Genomic DNA, 17,381 nt, shown 5'->3' on the forward strand with positions numbered 1-17,381 from the left:
ATATATTATACTCTACAAAGGGAAAGGAAATCTGACTGCTTGCAGCTGAGTCTAGTAAAAGAGCAATTAGGTTCTATCAGAGCCAGCAGCTGTCCGTAATGAATTCTGTATTAAAATTATGAGTGAAGAAAAGAATCCAGCCATCTGCAGGAAATGTGAAAATATTTTTATAACCCAATAGCTGAATTCTGGAAAGGGGTATCTCTCAGATTTCCCAGCTGTACCTACATTAAATTCTGGAATATCCATGAACACAGAGTATACTGGAATGCATTGCATCAACTTGGCTACCCGGCATGTTTGGCTAACTTTGAACAGGCTGTATTTTTATCTAAGTAATCAGCATAAAAGTCTCTTTAAATCCTCTCCCCGTGTCTCTAGAAGTAAAATGCAGCTTTAAAAATAGTCCTGTTATCTTTTCATGGAGGCTTTCCAATCAGTATTCTGCCCTGAATATTAATCTTTCTTCGTTTTTCGTACTTTTGTAGACTTAATTCAGGGTCTCATCACTTATTATCAGATTTTGTCAGTGACTGCTTTTCCAAGTGAATCCTGCATTGTGATGCCTATTTTTCTTGTCACCTGAATTTTAAAAATAGTTTTTAATGTTTAGACAATATCATAATATTATCCAACTCATTTTACAGCTACTTTGAAACTTCTACACCAGAACTCTCATTATTTGCATTATAACTTGTCCGTGATTTTTGCTCGTAAGTTCAAAATCCTGGGAAAAAAAGAGATTAGTGTCTAACCTATAAATGACAAGTTTAAGATTAAGAAATGTGAAATACTTAGTGGTATTAACCTCTCACAACCTGATTTTCTACTAAGTTACAGAGAATTCATGTTGGTATAAAGACTGCAGAGGTTAAGAAACATTGTAATGAGTACCAGTAACCAAGCTCTTCAGCTGTCAGAGGAATATTGTCAGAGATATTAAAGAGAGTATTTCTTCTTTTCACCAGCTGGTCTAAGAAAACAGTGCTATCTGTCATATGAGCTCATCAGAAAAGCCTCAGTTTTTTTCTTCTCTATTTTCTATTGTATAGCATCTCACTGTGTTAATACCATATTACAACCATTTCAGTTTAAACCAGACCTAGAGGTGGCAACATCACATTTGTCTTATCCTCTGAATGTATCTCTTAAGATATGTTCTCTCTTGAAAAGGGAGACATTCTGAGATGAAGATCCAACACAGTAGGCCTGCTACTAAAGCCTTTTCAGCTTCAAGCTTGAGGACTAATTTCTGGTTATTTCCAAGTTTTCAGAGTAGGGGAAGAGTAGGGGAGGGGGCGGTTGGAAAAAGAATAAAAAAAGGATTTGTGGACAGGTTCATTTAGGGCTTTGAACTGTGACTGGTACTGGGGGAAAAAAAAAAACAACCAGTGTGGTCTTAGGAGTCCTGGTCTACTTTTTCCTTTGTACTTACCAGATGAAATACTGTGTCTGGATGACAATCTGCAATCTCATCATTGTTCTGTCAGTCTAAAACCTCAGAAAAAATCCTGAGGGCAGCTGGTGTTAAGAAAAGAAGCAGTTGTTGACCACAATAGTTATACAAACACCTAGAAGCAGGGAGGGTCCCAGAGAACTCTGAAACTTGGAATCAGCTTAGTGGTCAGCAAGTACTTTTAAGGTCTTCCAGTTATCCAGTACTGCCAAACACATTTCTTCCCACATTCTTTAATTCATTTCCAGATAGCATCAGTTCACCTTCTGTTACTCACACTGATAGGCTAATAGCTCTTCTGCATGAAAATGTAATCAGAGTACAGAAATATTCAAAAGTATGAAAGAACTCAAAACATTCCACTCTGAGAATGCAAAACAGGTTGAACTGCAAAGAAAGCAAATAGTTGTTAGCAGCATAATTTCTGTTCATTGACTTCACTGCTGTGCTCTAATCTTCACTTTTATTTATTGACAATAGCATCTCTGTGTACTTCCTCTCCTAAATTACCCAGAAGTATAATTTCCTGTGTTTACTACAGCTGTTCGTACATAGATCTGTCTTTAATTGAAGGTAACAAGTCACAGTAAGATTTTTTTTAAATTAACCTTATAATACTTTACTTTTTTAAAACTTTATTTCACTAAACCCTATTTCAGTAAATTTTAGATCTTTCTTTAGTGAAATGCACAATGACAAGAATGCATTGTGAATGCATCGTACAGTACAAAGAATGTAAAATATACACTGAAACTCAACAAATATCGCAGATATTTGGATAGTTAGTCTTTGATGCTAAATACAGAATGCAGTACACTGAATATATAAGATTGTATTTAGAGAAGTAGGAAAATAAGGATGATATCTGAGAACTGAATTAATTTGAAATAAAAAGTCACAGGGAATCCTTGTGCTCAGATAAAACAGTACAGGGGAATAGTTTATTTTAATGTCTTTATATGTCTGAGTAATTCAAGAGTAATTATGGCATGTATTGTTTATAGAGTCAACAGTCAACAGCACATTTCAGTTTCTCTCCCAGGACGTGTCTAGAATGTTCTTTTGGATAGGCACTTTTTTAGAATACCTATCGAAATTCCATCAAAGTCTAATAAAAGGATTTCTGCAAGGGATGTTCTGTCTGTAACTTGTTGGGTAATAACCCCTAATTAATCCTTTCCTCTGTGAATTTCTTTTTGTCATACGTGGTATTCTGTAACAATGAGTTTCACAATATAATTATGTACTACTTTAAAAACTACTTCCTGTTTGTTTTAGATTCTCATCATCCTGTTTCATGATCCTACTTCTTCTATTGCAAGTAAAAGATGAATAGTCATTACCTTTCACCTTCTCCATGTAGCATTAGTTTATGTCTGGAGAGAGGATTTGAAGTGCTGTAATGGAATGTCCTTGTTAGAAGGGTCTCGTAAAAAAACTTTTTAATTTGTTGAACATTACTAATGCTATGTTTTTAACCTGCATGGAAAACTCATCTTTTTCAGTTATTTTAACAAACAGTTATTCTCTGTACATTGGACTTGTTAGAGAAATTTCTGGGAGTTTTGATTCTGTGTGTTTTAGTATTGGAGAGTTTGTTTGTTTGTGTTCATGATACAATCTCATAAGACAGCTTCTTGTCCTTGATCTCTCCAGAGCTGAACTCAGGATTAGATGAAGAACAAATTTACTTTCTGAATATTATTATGCTTTTGCAATTGCATATTACAAAAAAATTGGGCTTAAATCTGGGGCAGTTGTATTTGAAGAATATAAGAATTCTGAGAATGTAAAGAGTGTAAGGAAAAATCATCATAAAACTCAGTAAAGGAAGAAAGATCTAAGGCTGACTTTTGATTTGTGACCCACCCATGCTTTTGCCCACTATCTAAGAAAACTAGGGTGAGTTCTAGACTGAACTTTATCTGCTTGTAGCAAAGTATTTTCCTGTTTCCTGATTTTTTCATTCTATTTTTCCATGTTCATTTTAAAAAGTTTTGTATGTGACAGTGACAAATGTGGTTGTCTCCATGCAAAGCATAGGGATGAAGAAAATATGGGGTGAAGTCTTCTGTTTGGCAAAGCATTACATCTAAGAAGGTTCTGTATACTATCCTTGTTGGCTGGTATCTGACCATAACCACAGTGAGAAGAAAAAAAAGTCACTGTGCACTTGCAGATCAGTTCTCAAAGGTCTCTTATAAGCCATTACCAGAATTCTTGAAGCAGTCCAGTGTCTATTCTAAAGTGAAATTTAAATTTACCTCTTTACAGAGATCTTTATGGTATATCAGTCAGATTTATCTTTTCAAAAGGATGTTCAGTGGCTTCACAAGGGACTTTTTTTACTGCTTCCTGGTCAGAGGGGTGATTTTCAATTCTGTTCTAATTTCTTAACAGGAAAAGGGAAAAATAATCTAAATATTGCTCTTGTCAGAACTACTACAGAATTTCTGTAGGGTTGGAATCTAATTAATCACATGAAGTTCCATAAAAAAATCCATGCTTTTTATATATTTCCCATATCACAAGCAGTTTTAGGTACTTTCAGTTTAAAAATGCAGGCTTCATTCAATCTGAAACAGTAATATTCAATAAAATTTTCCCCTGATATGAGTCAAAAATGTCCTACATGATTTTTGGTCCACATTTTACTGTCTTTGCTTCCAATTAAATGATCTGTGAATATTGGTAATTACACTACCTTCTTTTGCCAAACCACTGAAATATCAGTAAAGGGTCATCATTTAAACAGCTACAAATTAATCACAAAAGCCAACCTTTAACACATCCATACAGTGATTTTAATGCAGAATGGCCCCCTTATGCCTCTTCATTTTTCTTTTCGTGAATTGTAGCTGTATTGCATCACAGGACATTAAGCATGTTTCAGCTCATGAGACTGAGTCAGTCATGTTTTTAGAAATTGAAAACAAATGTTACAATAATGTAAATGACAATATTTTAAGCAATAACAGTTTCCTAGTAATAGATTCCTTAGGTTTTCAGCTTACAAACACAACCATACCTTTCACTAGCTGAAATGACAGGTTATTTTTTAAAATTCTAAGTTTGACAGTAACACCAGAAGAGGCAAACCAAAAGGTCAAGAAAGTCAATAACAAAGGTGGAATTAATTTGTGAAATGATTCTTATTAGCTGAATTATCATGGTTAGCAGACAGTACACAAGGATTTTTTTTTTTTTTTTTATGTTTCAGTAATTTATTAGTGAGAATTCAAACTGCATGGCTTCCCAGCAGTGTTATCACACTATATTAAGAAGTCTGTGTGATAGAAGAGAAGGAGAAACAGGGGATAAAGATATGATAGTTTCTTGCTTTTATATAATGAGCTATTGTAATTTAGAGTTAGAAGGTATTGGGAAGGCATGTTTCAAAGAGGAAAAGTTGAAATCTTCATGGCCTTGGTTCCATTTTTATGTGGAAAGGGTAGTCTGGTAGACACACAGCTCATTTATAACAGGCAGAATTGGAATGTCCTGAATGCCTTAAAATAGTAAAATATCTTACTGGATAAAATGATCCAGAGATAAGTGTGTCAGGAGCCCACTGAAGCCAAATGCCTTAATAAATGTAGGGTGTCAACCCCTCTATCCTGATCATGAAATTACTGCACAGTAATGTGTTTGGATCTGGTGTCATGATTGTTACAAACACTGCATAGACCTGTAAACTAGAAAATATCTTCTGTGCTGGACTATGTTAATAAGTATTCCTGTTTGAGTTTGCTTATTGGAAAAATAAATATATAAATGATAATACAAGACATGAAAAGAAGAACTGAAAATTGCCTTTTCCAACTGAAGGTACAAACCTTTTATTGGGTGGACTTTTGCAGTTGGGGTCTGCAGGTATCAGTCAACTTTTTAATGTTTCATCTGGAAAATGGCATATCCTGTTATAAACATGGTTCTGGAACAGCAGTTCATTAATACATGATAGGAAAAAGAACCATAATCGAGATTTTACTGAGAACATCTGCACTGTCAAACCTTCATATTTCTCACTTGGCCAGCACTTGTTATGCTGATAAAAACTGAATGTGAAGAGTAGTCATTTAAATAATTATTTAAAACTTGATATTAACCAATCTGACATACAAACGTATATTACTTGTGTTGATTTCATTGCCATTATAAGGAAAAAACCCAAAGGAATAGTGCAACAGCTTTTTGAGGTTTTCGTCCTGAATATTAGCAATGTTAATGCCATCAATTTTTCCTGGAATGCAGAGCTTTAATTATACAAGTAAATTAACTACTGTTTAGGATAGCCATCATTTTATTTCTCTTTGTATTTTCCATCTCTACAACTCCCATTTATGAATGTCATTGATTGGTAAGTTTTCTTAAACACAGAATATTGATTAATACTTGTTGGAGTGGCAGGTAAGAAAGCTGACATTGATGCATTTGGTCAGCTAGCAAAAGTCTTCAGCTGTTTGAAGGGAATCTGCTTCTTGGAAGGCTAGCTGGTGATAGGAATACATGATTAACAATATACAAATAGGCAATTTGAGAAACAAAACTTATCTTGTGTGAGATAAAATATCTTTCTGTTCTGTACTTATTTCTGATTTAGTTGTAAGTAAATGCAGCTAGCTGGTAGCTGGTAAAGATTCTTAAGGTGTCATGCAAGAAATAAATGTTTAACCTTGCTTATCAATTTCAGGATGGACTTAAGATATTTAATAGCTCAAGAAAATATGTGAGAAGTTTTGGGTTTTATATAATTGTCCTCAAGAAGCCGAGTTGTAGTTATTTTTGTTTCTATTTCTTTTAAAAAAATTGCAGTTTGTGGTGTTCTTAAATATCCTTATCTTAGCTAATATCAGTATCTTGGAGGTTTATAAACTGTTGCTTACTATACTACATACTGCATTTCATGTCACTAGCTGAAAACAGTTAAGCATTTAGGAGACCTGAAACTATCATTCATTCTTACAGGCATGATGTAATCCTGGAGAGAAAACAAATATGCAAAGCCCATTACACTCAACACTTGTGTTTTGTATAGTTACATGCATGGAAGTAGTTGAAGCAAAACTTCTTAAGTTCAGTCTTAACACATGGCTGCCAAAAGACGATCTGATTTGATTCAGAACAGTTGGTGTCCAAACAGCCGGTGGATTTCACCAGCCTATGGCTAGCACAACTGTGTAGTCGAGAGTCTGCATTGCAAAGTCTAGCAGTATGTCCTGGCTAAATGAAAGGGCAGAGGACAGAACAAACAGTGTTAATAGGAGCCCCATTGGCAGAGTTGGGAGAGGGGTAGAAAGTTTACCTCCAAAGCATGATGGAAATATATATGACTCATTTTCTGTAACATTATTCTTTGCCAATAAATTCACCTCTGTAAACAGAATAGCATGTTTAGTGAGTTAGAAATCATTCTACAGACAAAGTTTGAATTCTTAGAGCATTCATCATCTCCAGTAATTTCCATTACTAAGAATTGGAAATTTATATTTTATAAAATATATATTTTTAGAACATGTTGGAATGTGTTCTGTTTCTATTAGAGTTAAGCCTGAAACCACAGCGTGCAAAGATCTCATATAAAAGCATTCCACGTTCTCAATTGCTTGCAATGGACGTTTAAGGAGTTTACTTGTTTCAGGGCACCAATGTCTTTCATAAAATCTTATGTTCATATTCAGAAAAATGTGCAGTTCAAATCAGTGTTACAAAACTTTAAAACTTGAATGACATGAAAATAAGCACAGTGAATGAAAAAGTCCTTCATGTTCTCTCTCCGGTGTTCATTTCTTTTAGTGCTGGAGTCGGCAGGACTGGCTGCTTCATTGTGATAGATGCCATGTTAGAGCGAATAAAGCATGAAAAGACTGTAGATATTTATGGCCACGTAACTCTAATGAGAGCACAGAGGAATTACATGGTTCAAACTGAGGACCAATACATCTTTATTCACGATGCACTGCTGGAAGCAGTGACATGTGGAAATACCGAAGTGCCAGCCAGAAACCTGTATGCGTATATCCAGAAGCTGACACAGATAGAAACAGGCGAGAATGTCACAGGAATGGAACTGGAATTTAAGGTACTGGGATTCTATGCTGCGGGTAACCAAAACACCTAAAGCTGCTCTGTTCTCCACCAGTTGTTTCCAGTAATATATAAAAAGATTTATTAGTTAATATGTTAAAAATAAAAAGATTTATTAGTTAATATGTTAAAAAATAGTCAAAATATATATCCAGGAATAAAAGATTTATTAGTTAATATGTTAAAAAATAGTCAAAATATATATCCAGGAATATAATAAAATAAAAAATAGTCAAAATATATATCCAGGAATATAATAAAATGATAAAGACATTGGCAGACTAAAATTTTAAATTAAGAAGTGTTCTTTCTGAAACATACAATTCTATCTTCAATGGGTGTCCAGACAAGAACCATTCAATGAGGGTGATTTAACCCTGCTGTTCCTTTATTATTATTATAGTTTGAAACGTGTGTTTGCATAGAGGTTTAATGGTGGAATTTGTCCTTATGCATAAATGGAGCAGACACAAACTTGTATAAGCTGTTGAAAGAAGCTTTACAAATATTTAGATAATGCAGTAGAATATGGAAAAGTAAGCAACTGAAATTGAAATTATTCATTAATGGATAATGAGCAGGGATTATAATACCTGATAGTGTCATTTGTTTTGTTATACCCAGCCTTATTCTTTTAATTTGTTTTCAACAGCGTCTTGCTAGCTCTAAGGCTCACACTTCAAGATTCATCAGTGCCAATCTTCCATGTAATAAATTCAAAAATCGCCTTGTCAATATTATGCCATATGAGTCCACAAGGGTATGCTTGCAGCCTATCCGAGGAGTAGAAGGCTCTGATTATATTAATGCCAGTTTCATTGATGGATACAGGTACTAACAGTGATGTGTTCTCGTATGGACTGTTTTAAAAGTTTACAGAATTGTTTATGTAATGATATCGAAAATAACAAAGCTTAATATTGAAAATTAGTATAATATTGAAAATTAGTGTTTATTATTATCTGTGCCTGCCATGTTTGATTGGGTGTTTTTTACAATTTTAATAAAAGGTCCAGATTTTTACCCCATGCAATACAGAAAAATTCTGTAAATTACATAGAATCTTAAACATAATATTTTTACCTATCTTTAAGCCACAGAGAACTCCCAGTATGCTTTACATACTGAAAGATACTGAGATTTTAAGCACATTCATGATTTGGAACCTCTGTTTCGTCACAATTATTCTGCTTAAAACGATACATAGAAATAACATACAGGAGATAGAGTCTGTGTATCAAGGTTATAACCTATGATCTTGTAACACTGGCCAAGACTTGACCTAACCACCAAGAGCATTTTATGCACAAGCAGTTGTGTTGCCCATCAGCATCTTCATGGCAACTTAGAGCAATATGCCCTCCTCTGACTCAAGCAGCTGGTAGAAGAAGGCATAAAGGAGAAGTGGTATAGTTTCCCTAAGGCAGTTTAGGTGTACCTAAGTATCCTATCCACAGAAATCATTTTCTGAGCCTCTGTTCATAACTGTAAACAACCAATCACCCACTATCACCCACAGAGGTGTTTCTGTTGATTGAAAGAAGTGAGAACAAGAACTGGTCATCATCTCATAAAGCTGCTGATCCTGGGGGTTTTAGCAGCTTGGTAGTAGCTTCCACTGGTAGGATATTAAGGCCTGGAAAGATAGTACACTCCATTCCCAAATTTTCTTCCTGCCTTACTTGTGCTGGAGGCATCAGATTGTTGAAGAGGAGTTAATAAAGAAACTGCCTGATCCTGTAATTCCTAAACTTAATAGATTGTTAGACAGTTATTTCTGCAAAATGAACCAGCATGACTAAGTGTTTCTTAAGTGCTTTTTACAGCACACCAAATTGAGCAATTAGAGTTGCATTAAAATTTAAATAATAATGATAAAGACATACATCATAATATTAACAGAGTAATTTTCCTCTCAAAGTTCTAAAAATAAAAATCCGTAGTTTGCTTAAACAATCATAATAAGGCTTTAATGTGCTTGTTATTAATACTATATACATTTTTGCCCTAGATAATTCTTACATAAAAACAGAGGACATGGGTATCAATTTATTTTTTCATTAAAATATTATTATTAATTTACTTTTTTTCAACACAGACAACAAAAAGCTTACATAGCTACACAGGGTCCTTTAGCAGAAACAACTGAAGACTTCTGGAGAATGCTCTGGGAGCATAATTCTACAATTGTGGTCATGCTCACTAAGCTACGAGAAATGGGCAGAGTAAGTACTGCTCTAAATTCCTTTACTAAGATGTTGATTATAGCAGTTCCTTTTATTAAAATATTTCATTGTTAGTAGTGTCCAAAAAAGAAAATTTAGGTTCCTTCTGCTGAAATATCAGTGGCCTTGTTGGTCACTAGCTATAAGGTTTTCCAATCTATTGATATGTTGCAATAGACAAACTAGACATAGGATTTTGTTGTGGGACACAATGAGATTCAGCAACTGAGTCTGCATGCTGATATTCCGAAGCATACAGAGAAAGCTGTCTACTGAAAAAGAAAGATTATTTCTTATTTGGAAACTTTTGCATGGTCTCCTTGTAACAGTGTTAAAAGAAAGCATGTTCTGTTCTGAATGGTAAAGTTTCAGCACCCAGTTTAGAGTTCTAAATTGATTCCATTGACACTCTGTGTACTGGAAAGAGGCAAGCAGTTTACTATTTGGACAGGATTACATCAAGATAAAGCTGGCATGTAATAAGTAAAATCTGAGTTAGGCCATGTATATGAGGGAATAGAGATTATTCAGGACATGGCTAGTGGATGCAGAGATAGAGTCTTGACTGAGGCTGGGGCAGCTTGCTTCAACAAGAAAAAAGAAAGAAAGCTGAAGGTGGTCTCAAGATTTAAATCAAGGAAAAAAATGTATGTTGAAAATTAGACTATGCATAGCTCTTGTCACTGATAGATGATGAAACTGAGCAGAAGTGTAAACAAGTTCAGCTAACACAGTGACCAGAGAGAACACCTCTGCAATCTCATATTAAAGATAAGCTTTTACTCTACATATGAAATTTAATGTTCTCACCAACATGAGCATCTCATGTTCCTCTCACTAATGGCACTTATCATGAACATTACACTTAACTGAGTAAGAAAAGGTTTATACCGACTTATGGTAGTGCTCTCAAGTAACAGGAAATGTATTATACTTTGTCATTTTGTAGGAAAAATGCCACCAATACTGGCCTGCAGAGCGCTCAGCCAGATATCAGTATTTTGTGGTAGATCCAATGGCAGAGTACAACATGCCACAGTATATTCTGAGGGAATTCAAGGTTACAGATGCAAGGGTAAGTTGACATAGCATTACACTTGTTCCCAGAAGTTTGAAAGAAAATGTCCATTTTTTTCTTTCCCTATATCTTTTTTTTTTTAAATTTTATTATTATTAAAAAAACCCTTGTACTTTCTACAAGCAATAACAAAAAAGCAGGTAAAGTTATTATTAATGAATGGGATCTTTCTGGAGGAACAATTGACTTCACTCAGATCTAGCATCTGGACAGCACAACTTTGAAAAGTTCTGAACAACTGTTTGTGCCAAAATACATTAGATGATTTGAGAACCATTTTCCTTTTTTTCCTGATTTCCCAATTGATGATTTCTGAGGACAGTTTCTGCTACTTACAGCAGTAAATACGTTGTTTTGCACCATCCTCTAAGCTGAGTGAGTATGAAGGTTAATACATTGAGATTTAAAACTGCAGAGCAAATGACATTCATAAGAAAAGCTTGACAAGCTTTGCACATTATAATTTTATTTTCAGCACTCTAGTTTATCTGCAAAGTAGATGCATGCAGCTGTGACCCTAGCATCCTCATTTTAATACTGGATTTCTTATCTGAATTCCTGAGTCCAAAACTGAGCACTGATATAAGATTAAATATACATAAACTTTTAATGTATGTTTGGCATTTCTCAGACTTTTCATTTCTAGCACTTTAGTCTGCATGGCAGGAAAACACACTATCAGCCTCCATTTCTGTAGGAAATCAAAATAGCAGGATGTACTGTCCAGGAATAGCATGAGTGACTACTCAAGAGTTGCCAGTCAGCATCCAAAATATTAGACATTCTCATAGTTAGAGAGACTGCTGCTTTTAATCTAAGCATCAAGTAAAACTGGATAGTATTGTCATTAACCAAGTCAGCATATGAACCTTTTTATTTGGCAAATGAGATTTAGGTGTAGTTTTTTTGTACAGAAACTGTAGACACTCTGGATCTGATTTTCATTCTGTTTGAAATCTAGTAAGGATCTAGCTATGACTCATAGCTTTGCTAACCTATTTGTGAAGAACCACAAAAGTGGAGAACAGTCTTCCAGCATCAGTCTTTAAGCACACTTGTAAGCAGGGATAGTAAAAGCCAATTTCACTACAAATATGCTGATAGTTTTCATAGATCACCTATTAAAAATCTGTTCTGTCTCATGCTGGAAGAGGTATTTTGTGACATAGTTTGCCAAGCTCTGATCCCAAAATAATGGTTATAACAAAAAACCACAGTTGTAGTTGGAAGTGCAAACAGAATATATTTCCAAATAGTTTTTTCAAGAGTTTATATTGAAGTAGGATATTTAAGAACATCTATTTACTTACAACTATCAAGCCAGTAAAAAGTCTGAAAGGGTCAAATAACTAAATTTACCAGAACTAGTTTTATTTTTTTTTACCTGATATTAATGCAACTCTTTTTAAAACGTCAAGCATATGTGCACTTTGACAGTCCTATTGTGACATTTTACTGTCACATATTGTTGCTCCTCAAATTCAAAAAGTTTTGTTAAAGTCATCAGTGAGCTGACAGTACCATCCTAAATTTTCTAGATGTGCTGGGAAAATGTAGCTCCTTTACCAGAAGAAATGGGAACTACTTACTAAAATGTACATTATATTCTTCCTATAGTTTGGCTTTTGTGGCTGTCACACCCAGTAATTGAGATCATCTGACTAAATTGTTGCATTCAAAGAAGAGTAGATGCTGCAGTGGTTGTAATCATCCTCTCTCCCTTTCATCTCCAAGTGCATCCATACTGTTAGAATACCATCCATGCTCTGGCAGAGCGAAGCTGACCAATAATTCCATACAGACAAAAAATGAGGCATGTTGCCTTTGCAGGTGCCAGCAGCAAGTGTTTGGTGTGGAATTCCCTGTTATTTCTGAAACTGAACTATGAATTGTTGTACAGTGAAATTGACCTCTGTAACTGTTTCAATCTACTGCTTCTAACTGCTTTGTACTCACTTTCTCTGTAAACTGGAGAGGTCAATATGGTGGGCCAGTCTCATTTAAAGCCAAACTATTAGTGGTGGCTGTAAGAGAGTGTTAAAAATTCTACAGCCTAATCAAAAGACAATGCTCCCCTGTGAGGAGCAAGAAGAAATCCAAACGGTCAGCCAATCAATAGGATTATACATTAAAAGCCACATAGGTATCTGAAAGTACTTATTTTGATAACTAACTGTGTAAACTGTCACAATATTTGAAAGTAAAGATTTTAATAAAATTTGGCATTTGTATTTGGACTGCTGTTGGCAAAAATCTCATTAAAAGAAATCAGCACTGTTTATAATGTCAGTAGCAGAGGGTACTGTAAGAAATTGTAGATCAGTTCCCAATGTGCTTTAAAGCTATAGACATAGACTAAATAACTTTACTTCTCTGCTCATTAAAATACTTTAAATAACAGAAGTTATTGTCATTTCACAGACTTCTATTGGAATATTGAGTGACTAAAATCATGAAGCATACCAATACAGTTGATTTAGACACACACAAAACCCAAATATTTGCCATTAAATCTATTTATCAAATAGTAATGTGTGGTCTTTGCAATGACAGATTGGACTTAAGTAAGGTGGTGTCTTTTCTACCCCAAAAAAGTTACTGTTGGTATAGTATAAATCCTATCAGGGTGTGAAATTGCTGAAGAGTCCCATCTCTGTAACCAACTTGTTGCAAGTAAGTAAAATTTCAGGTTTTCTTTCTTTACTTTAGAAGAATGAAAGGTTATTTTGTAGGGAATCAACCTATTGCTATGTCTTCCTGATTAATTGATGTCATGTACCTAAGGCTATCTGAAGGATGTAATTTCATTATTTGTTCATGGAGGAAAATGGGATCACAGAGACCATGATTAGAGAAGTTTATATTAAGAAAATGCTATTTTAGAAGGAAATATTTGTTCTTTTTGTTGATGACCACAAGAAATCAAATTGGGTGAATGTTTTTAAACATTTCATTTTTTTTTATTTGGTGAAAGGCATATCACAGAAGTAGACTACTGAATTGTCACAGTGGTCTAGTGGAAGTAGGCAGTATGTGTGTCCTCTCACGGAGCAGTGCCTGGCACACACATGCTTTTTCTGTTTTCCTTATTCATCTGAGACATAGGAGGCAAACACCCACAATACCAGAGGAAACATAGAAGCAAACTATTGGATTTTCTTTTGGTTATTTTTAAAATCCCTTCTATTTCATTTCAAAGATCTGTAATAGCTGAGTGTTTGTGGTAGAGAGAAAAAAAGAGAAAGATTGTTCTTGCCTCCAGCATAACTTGTTGCTTTTGGGGGGGAATCTCCAGTAATGATTTCAATTTTTCATGAGTTTCACTTAATAGAAGACCATTTTGAAGACATGGCAGGGTGAATGCTTAGGAAACATGATGTCCAGAGGCACCAGTTAACATCCATAGCCCATATACCCATGCTGTTAAGTATTTCAGCTGTACAGATTGACAGTGTCAAAATCATCATGCACAGTGTTTGAAAATGCAGAACAAATTTACTTTATCCATTTGTATTGCATTTTTTCTGTGTCCTTACTTTTTACACATTGAATAGACATACAGCAGGAGTCAGCACTTAATAATTCCAGTGGCCCTGTTATAAAAAATAACCATGCTGCAGTATTCTGCAGTTTTAAACAATGGTATTCCTAACCACAGGGAATGAAGAGCTTCAGATGGCTTGTTTTGAAAAAGTAAGCCCTTCTTCTCAATTTTAACTGACTCCAAGCTGTTTGGTGAATTAAATTAACAATTACTGAAGGGAAATTTTTAGTTTATTCAACAACCGGCTTGTTTCGACCAGTCTTCTTTCAGGCGAAATGTCCACATCATAGAAAGCAGCATACTGTTAAAATACCATATGCAAGGAGGGCAATGATTAAACAAGTGTTATCAGTAAAGATATTCCTGCCATCTAGGAAATGGAAAGTCAGATTGGATGACCTTATTCTTCTTGATTTGTATTTAAAGGAATTGGCAGTCTTCTGGAATCAAAACATAACTTACCAGAAAAGTCATATAACCTGGTGGGGTTTTTTTGCCTTTAGCCTCAGACACACTTTTTACACAGACTGTCAGACACCTCTCCTATGCAGTGGAGAAGGGAATCCATGCAATGCCGTTAATGAAACTACACATCCAGGCCAGTGTCTACAAAAGCTCCATCCAGTACTGCAATTGAAAGAATTTTCATAAGTCTGATCTTAGCCATTCCCCAGCTTCTCTCAATGTCCTTGCTTTGTGATTGTCTTTATGATTATTGGCTGACTGACTTCAAGCTGACTGACTGCAATATCCTGTAGTGATACATTATTTGTGTCTTTTGTTAAAGGATGGCCAGTCCCGAACAGTGAGGCAGTTCCAGTTCACTGACTGGCCAGAGCAAGGAGTGCCAAAGTCTGGAGAAGGATTTATTGACTTCATAGGCCAAGTGCATAAAACAAAAGAGCAATTTGGTCAGGATGGACCAATTTCTGTTCATTGCAGGTAAGTAAACAAAGCCTAAAAAGAACTGATATGCAGATTTGGTTTTTTTCTAAACATGATTGCTGAATTTGACAAAGGTATATATTTAAAAAGAATTTCAGAGGTGAACTATCAGAAAACGTATTCAAATAGAAGATCTAAAAAGGAACACAATGAAGTGCTTTACAAAATGGGAACTGCTCTGTGATATTCCGTTTGCACAGAAATGTTTTTCAGAAATACGTGGAAGCCCATGATTTTTTCTTCACTTATAAATGTCTCTAATGCAGTGTAAAAGCAATCTGGTCAATGCTGCACACAGAAGGCATAGGAAGAGCCTTATCACAGGCTGCTATACCTGATATTTTTTCCACTGGAAATTAAAAGCAAGGCTGTTACTTTCATGGGGATTATTACCCGCAATCAAGCTAGTTACACCTCAGTAGCACATTAGTAGCTATCAAGATGAGACAATTAAAAGTGGTAGCTATATCAAGAAAGGGAATGGAATAGAAAGTGGTGTTTAGAAACTTTGCCTGTCAAAAAATCATTGAGGTTTGGGTTGATGAGTTCTAACTTCAGAACCTAATGCTCATTTTTTGATGCGATGACTTCCCTCAATTCCTTTACAGTTGATATGCAGATGAAAACAGCTTGCAGGGCTTTTTAATATTCTTGTGTTTTTTATTTATTTTCTTTACAGTAAGAAAGACTCTCTCTAGACTCCATAGCAGATGGACAAAAATAATATCTTTGTCCTTTATCTCTTATTTAATAAATTGTTTTCTATAAATTCCATTAGGATTTTAGATAGTCATTTTTGTAATATGAAATTATTTTGGGGAGATTAAATATTATTATTTATATAACAGAGATACAAAATACTGATGCAAGTTCCAGGTCCTTACTGCAAGCCAAGTAATGCCCCAATACTAGCGTAAAGACAAAGCAAATGAGTTTTCTAGAGTCTATGAATGTACAGAGGGAGAGAGATTCTCATCCTTCCAAAGTCGGGAGCAACTAGAAGTTGAGTTCTTCATGATCCCCTAATCATGAAGGGGAAAGACTGACATAATAAATGTATTGGACTACTCGAATCCTACTTTTTTTAAGTGCCTAAAATTTTTTATGGACTGCTAGGAGAATAGCATTGCAGAGCAGTGGTTGGGATTCATTTGGCAGGGGAAAATGAAGGACAATCCTGATAAGAATACAATATTAATTAGTTTTGAAAGCACAGGAATAATAAGCAATATTTATGCCTTTATGCAGATAAGAAAGCAAAGTGATGCTTTCTAAGTTCTTTGTACCATGCAAACTTGTCCGCTTGTGACTGCAATGAATACTGTTTGCAGTATGTTATATAGGCCTTCCAAATGGATAGGATCTTTCATGCTAAAATTATGGAGATTCATACCATTGACTTTGGTAGAAACAGTCAATTCTGGTGTAACTATCCAGGGCTTGGTCTTTAATGTCTTTATCATCATTGTAATGACAATTTAGGGAGTGATAATGCTGATCATCACTATCAGTGTTAGTCAACTTACATAAGTAGGAGCTGTCCCTAGCAAACTAGTAAGTTTATTTGTTTCTTTCAGGAAGTACAAGATCCTGGACAACTGCACTTTCCTAGTCTTGGTATAATTACTGTAATAATGCCTCCAGTTTGTACCATGATGAGTTTTAAAGTGAAGTAAAACTCTGCTAGTGCCACTTCCTTTTGATTTTCTTCCCTCTCTGTAGTTTTCACAAGCTTGCTTTCTCTGCTACACAGTAAACCTATTCCACTCACAATTTTAAATTTTTCCCTTCCCTGGTGTTTTTACAACTAGGTCAGAGTGTTGAATTTAAAAATTTCCAACCTTATTAGGCAGATAATTAAAAATATTTGAGAGAGCAAAGGATTGTTCACCTTTAAGCAAAATTTTCACTTCAACCAATATTACATATTTATAGTCATCTTATTCCAGGTTTTAGCTGGACAGTGAGGAAGACCAAGTTTTCTCAGAATGCATTCAAGATGTATTTGTAGTAACAATCTCTTCTCCCTTACAAAAATATTGATAC

General features: G+C 34.9%; 1 protein-coding gene across 1 annotated transcript in view; it reads left to right on the forward strand.

Annotated features, from left to right (window-relative positions):
• The window catches only part of PTPRD (protein tyrosine phosphatase receptor type D), a 339,897-nt gene that overhangs the window by 317,463 nt on the left and 5,053 nt on the right, over positions 1 to 17,381 (forward strand). The window contains exons 32-36 of the mRNA XM_025894895.2: positions 7,253 to 7,538; positions 8,196 to 8,374; positions 9,642 to 9,768; positions 10,718 to 10,843; positions 15,178 to 15,332. Of these exons, the coding sequence (XP_025750680.1) occupies positions 7,253 to 7,538; positions 8,196 to 8,374; positions 9,642 to 9,768; positions 10,718 to 10,843; positions 15,178 to 15,332 (873 nt within the window). The remainder of the gene's footprint in view (positions 1 to 7,252; positions 7,539 to 8,195; positions 8,375 to 9,641; positions 9,769 to 10,717; positions 10,844 to 15,177; positions 15,333 to 17,381) is intronic.

This window comes from Manacus vitellinus, unplaced genomic scaffold (assembly GCF_001715985.3).
Source record: "Manacus vitellinus isolate BGI_N305 unplaced genomic scaffold, ASM171598v3 scaffold_18_pilon, whole genome shotgun sequence".
Taxonomy (NCBI): Eukaryota; Metazoa; Chordata; class Aves; order Passeriformes; family Pipridae; genus Manacus; species Manacus vitellinus.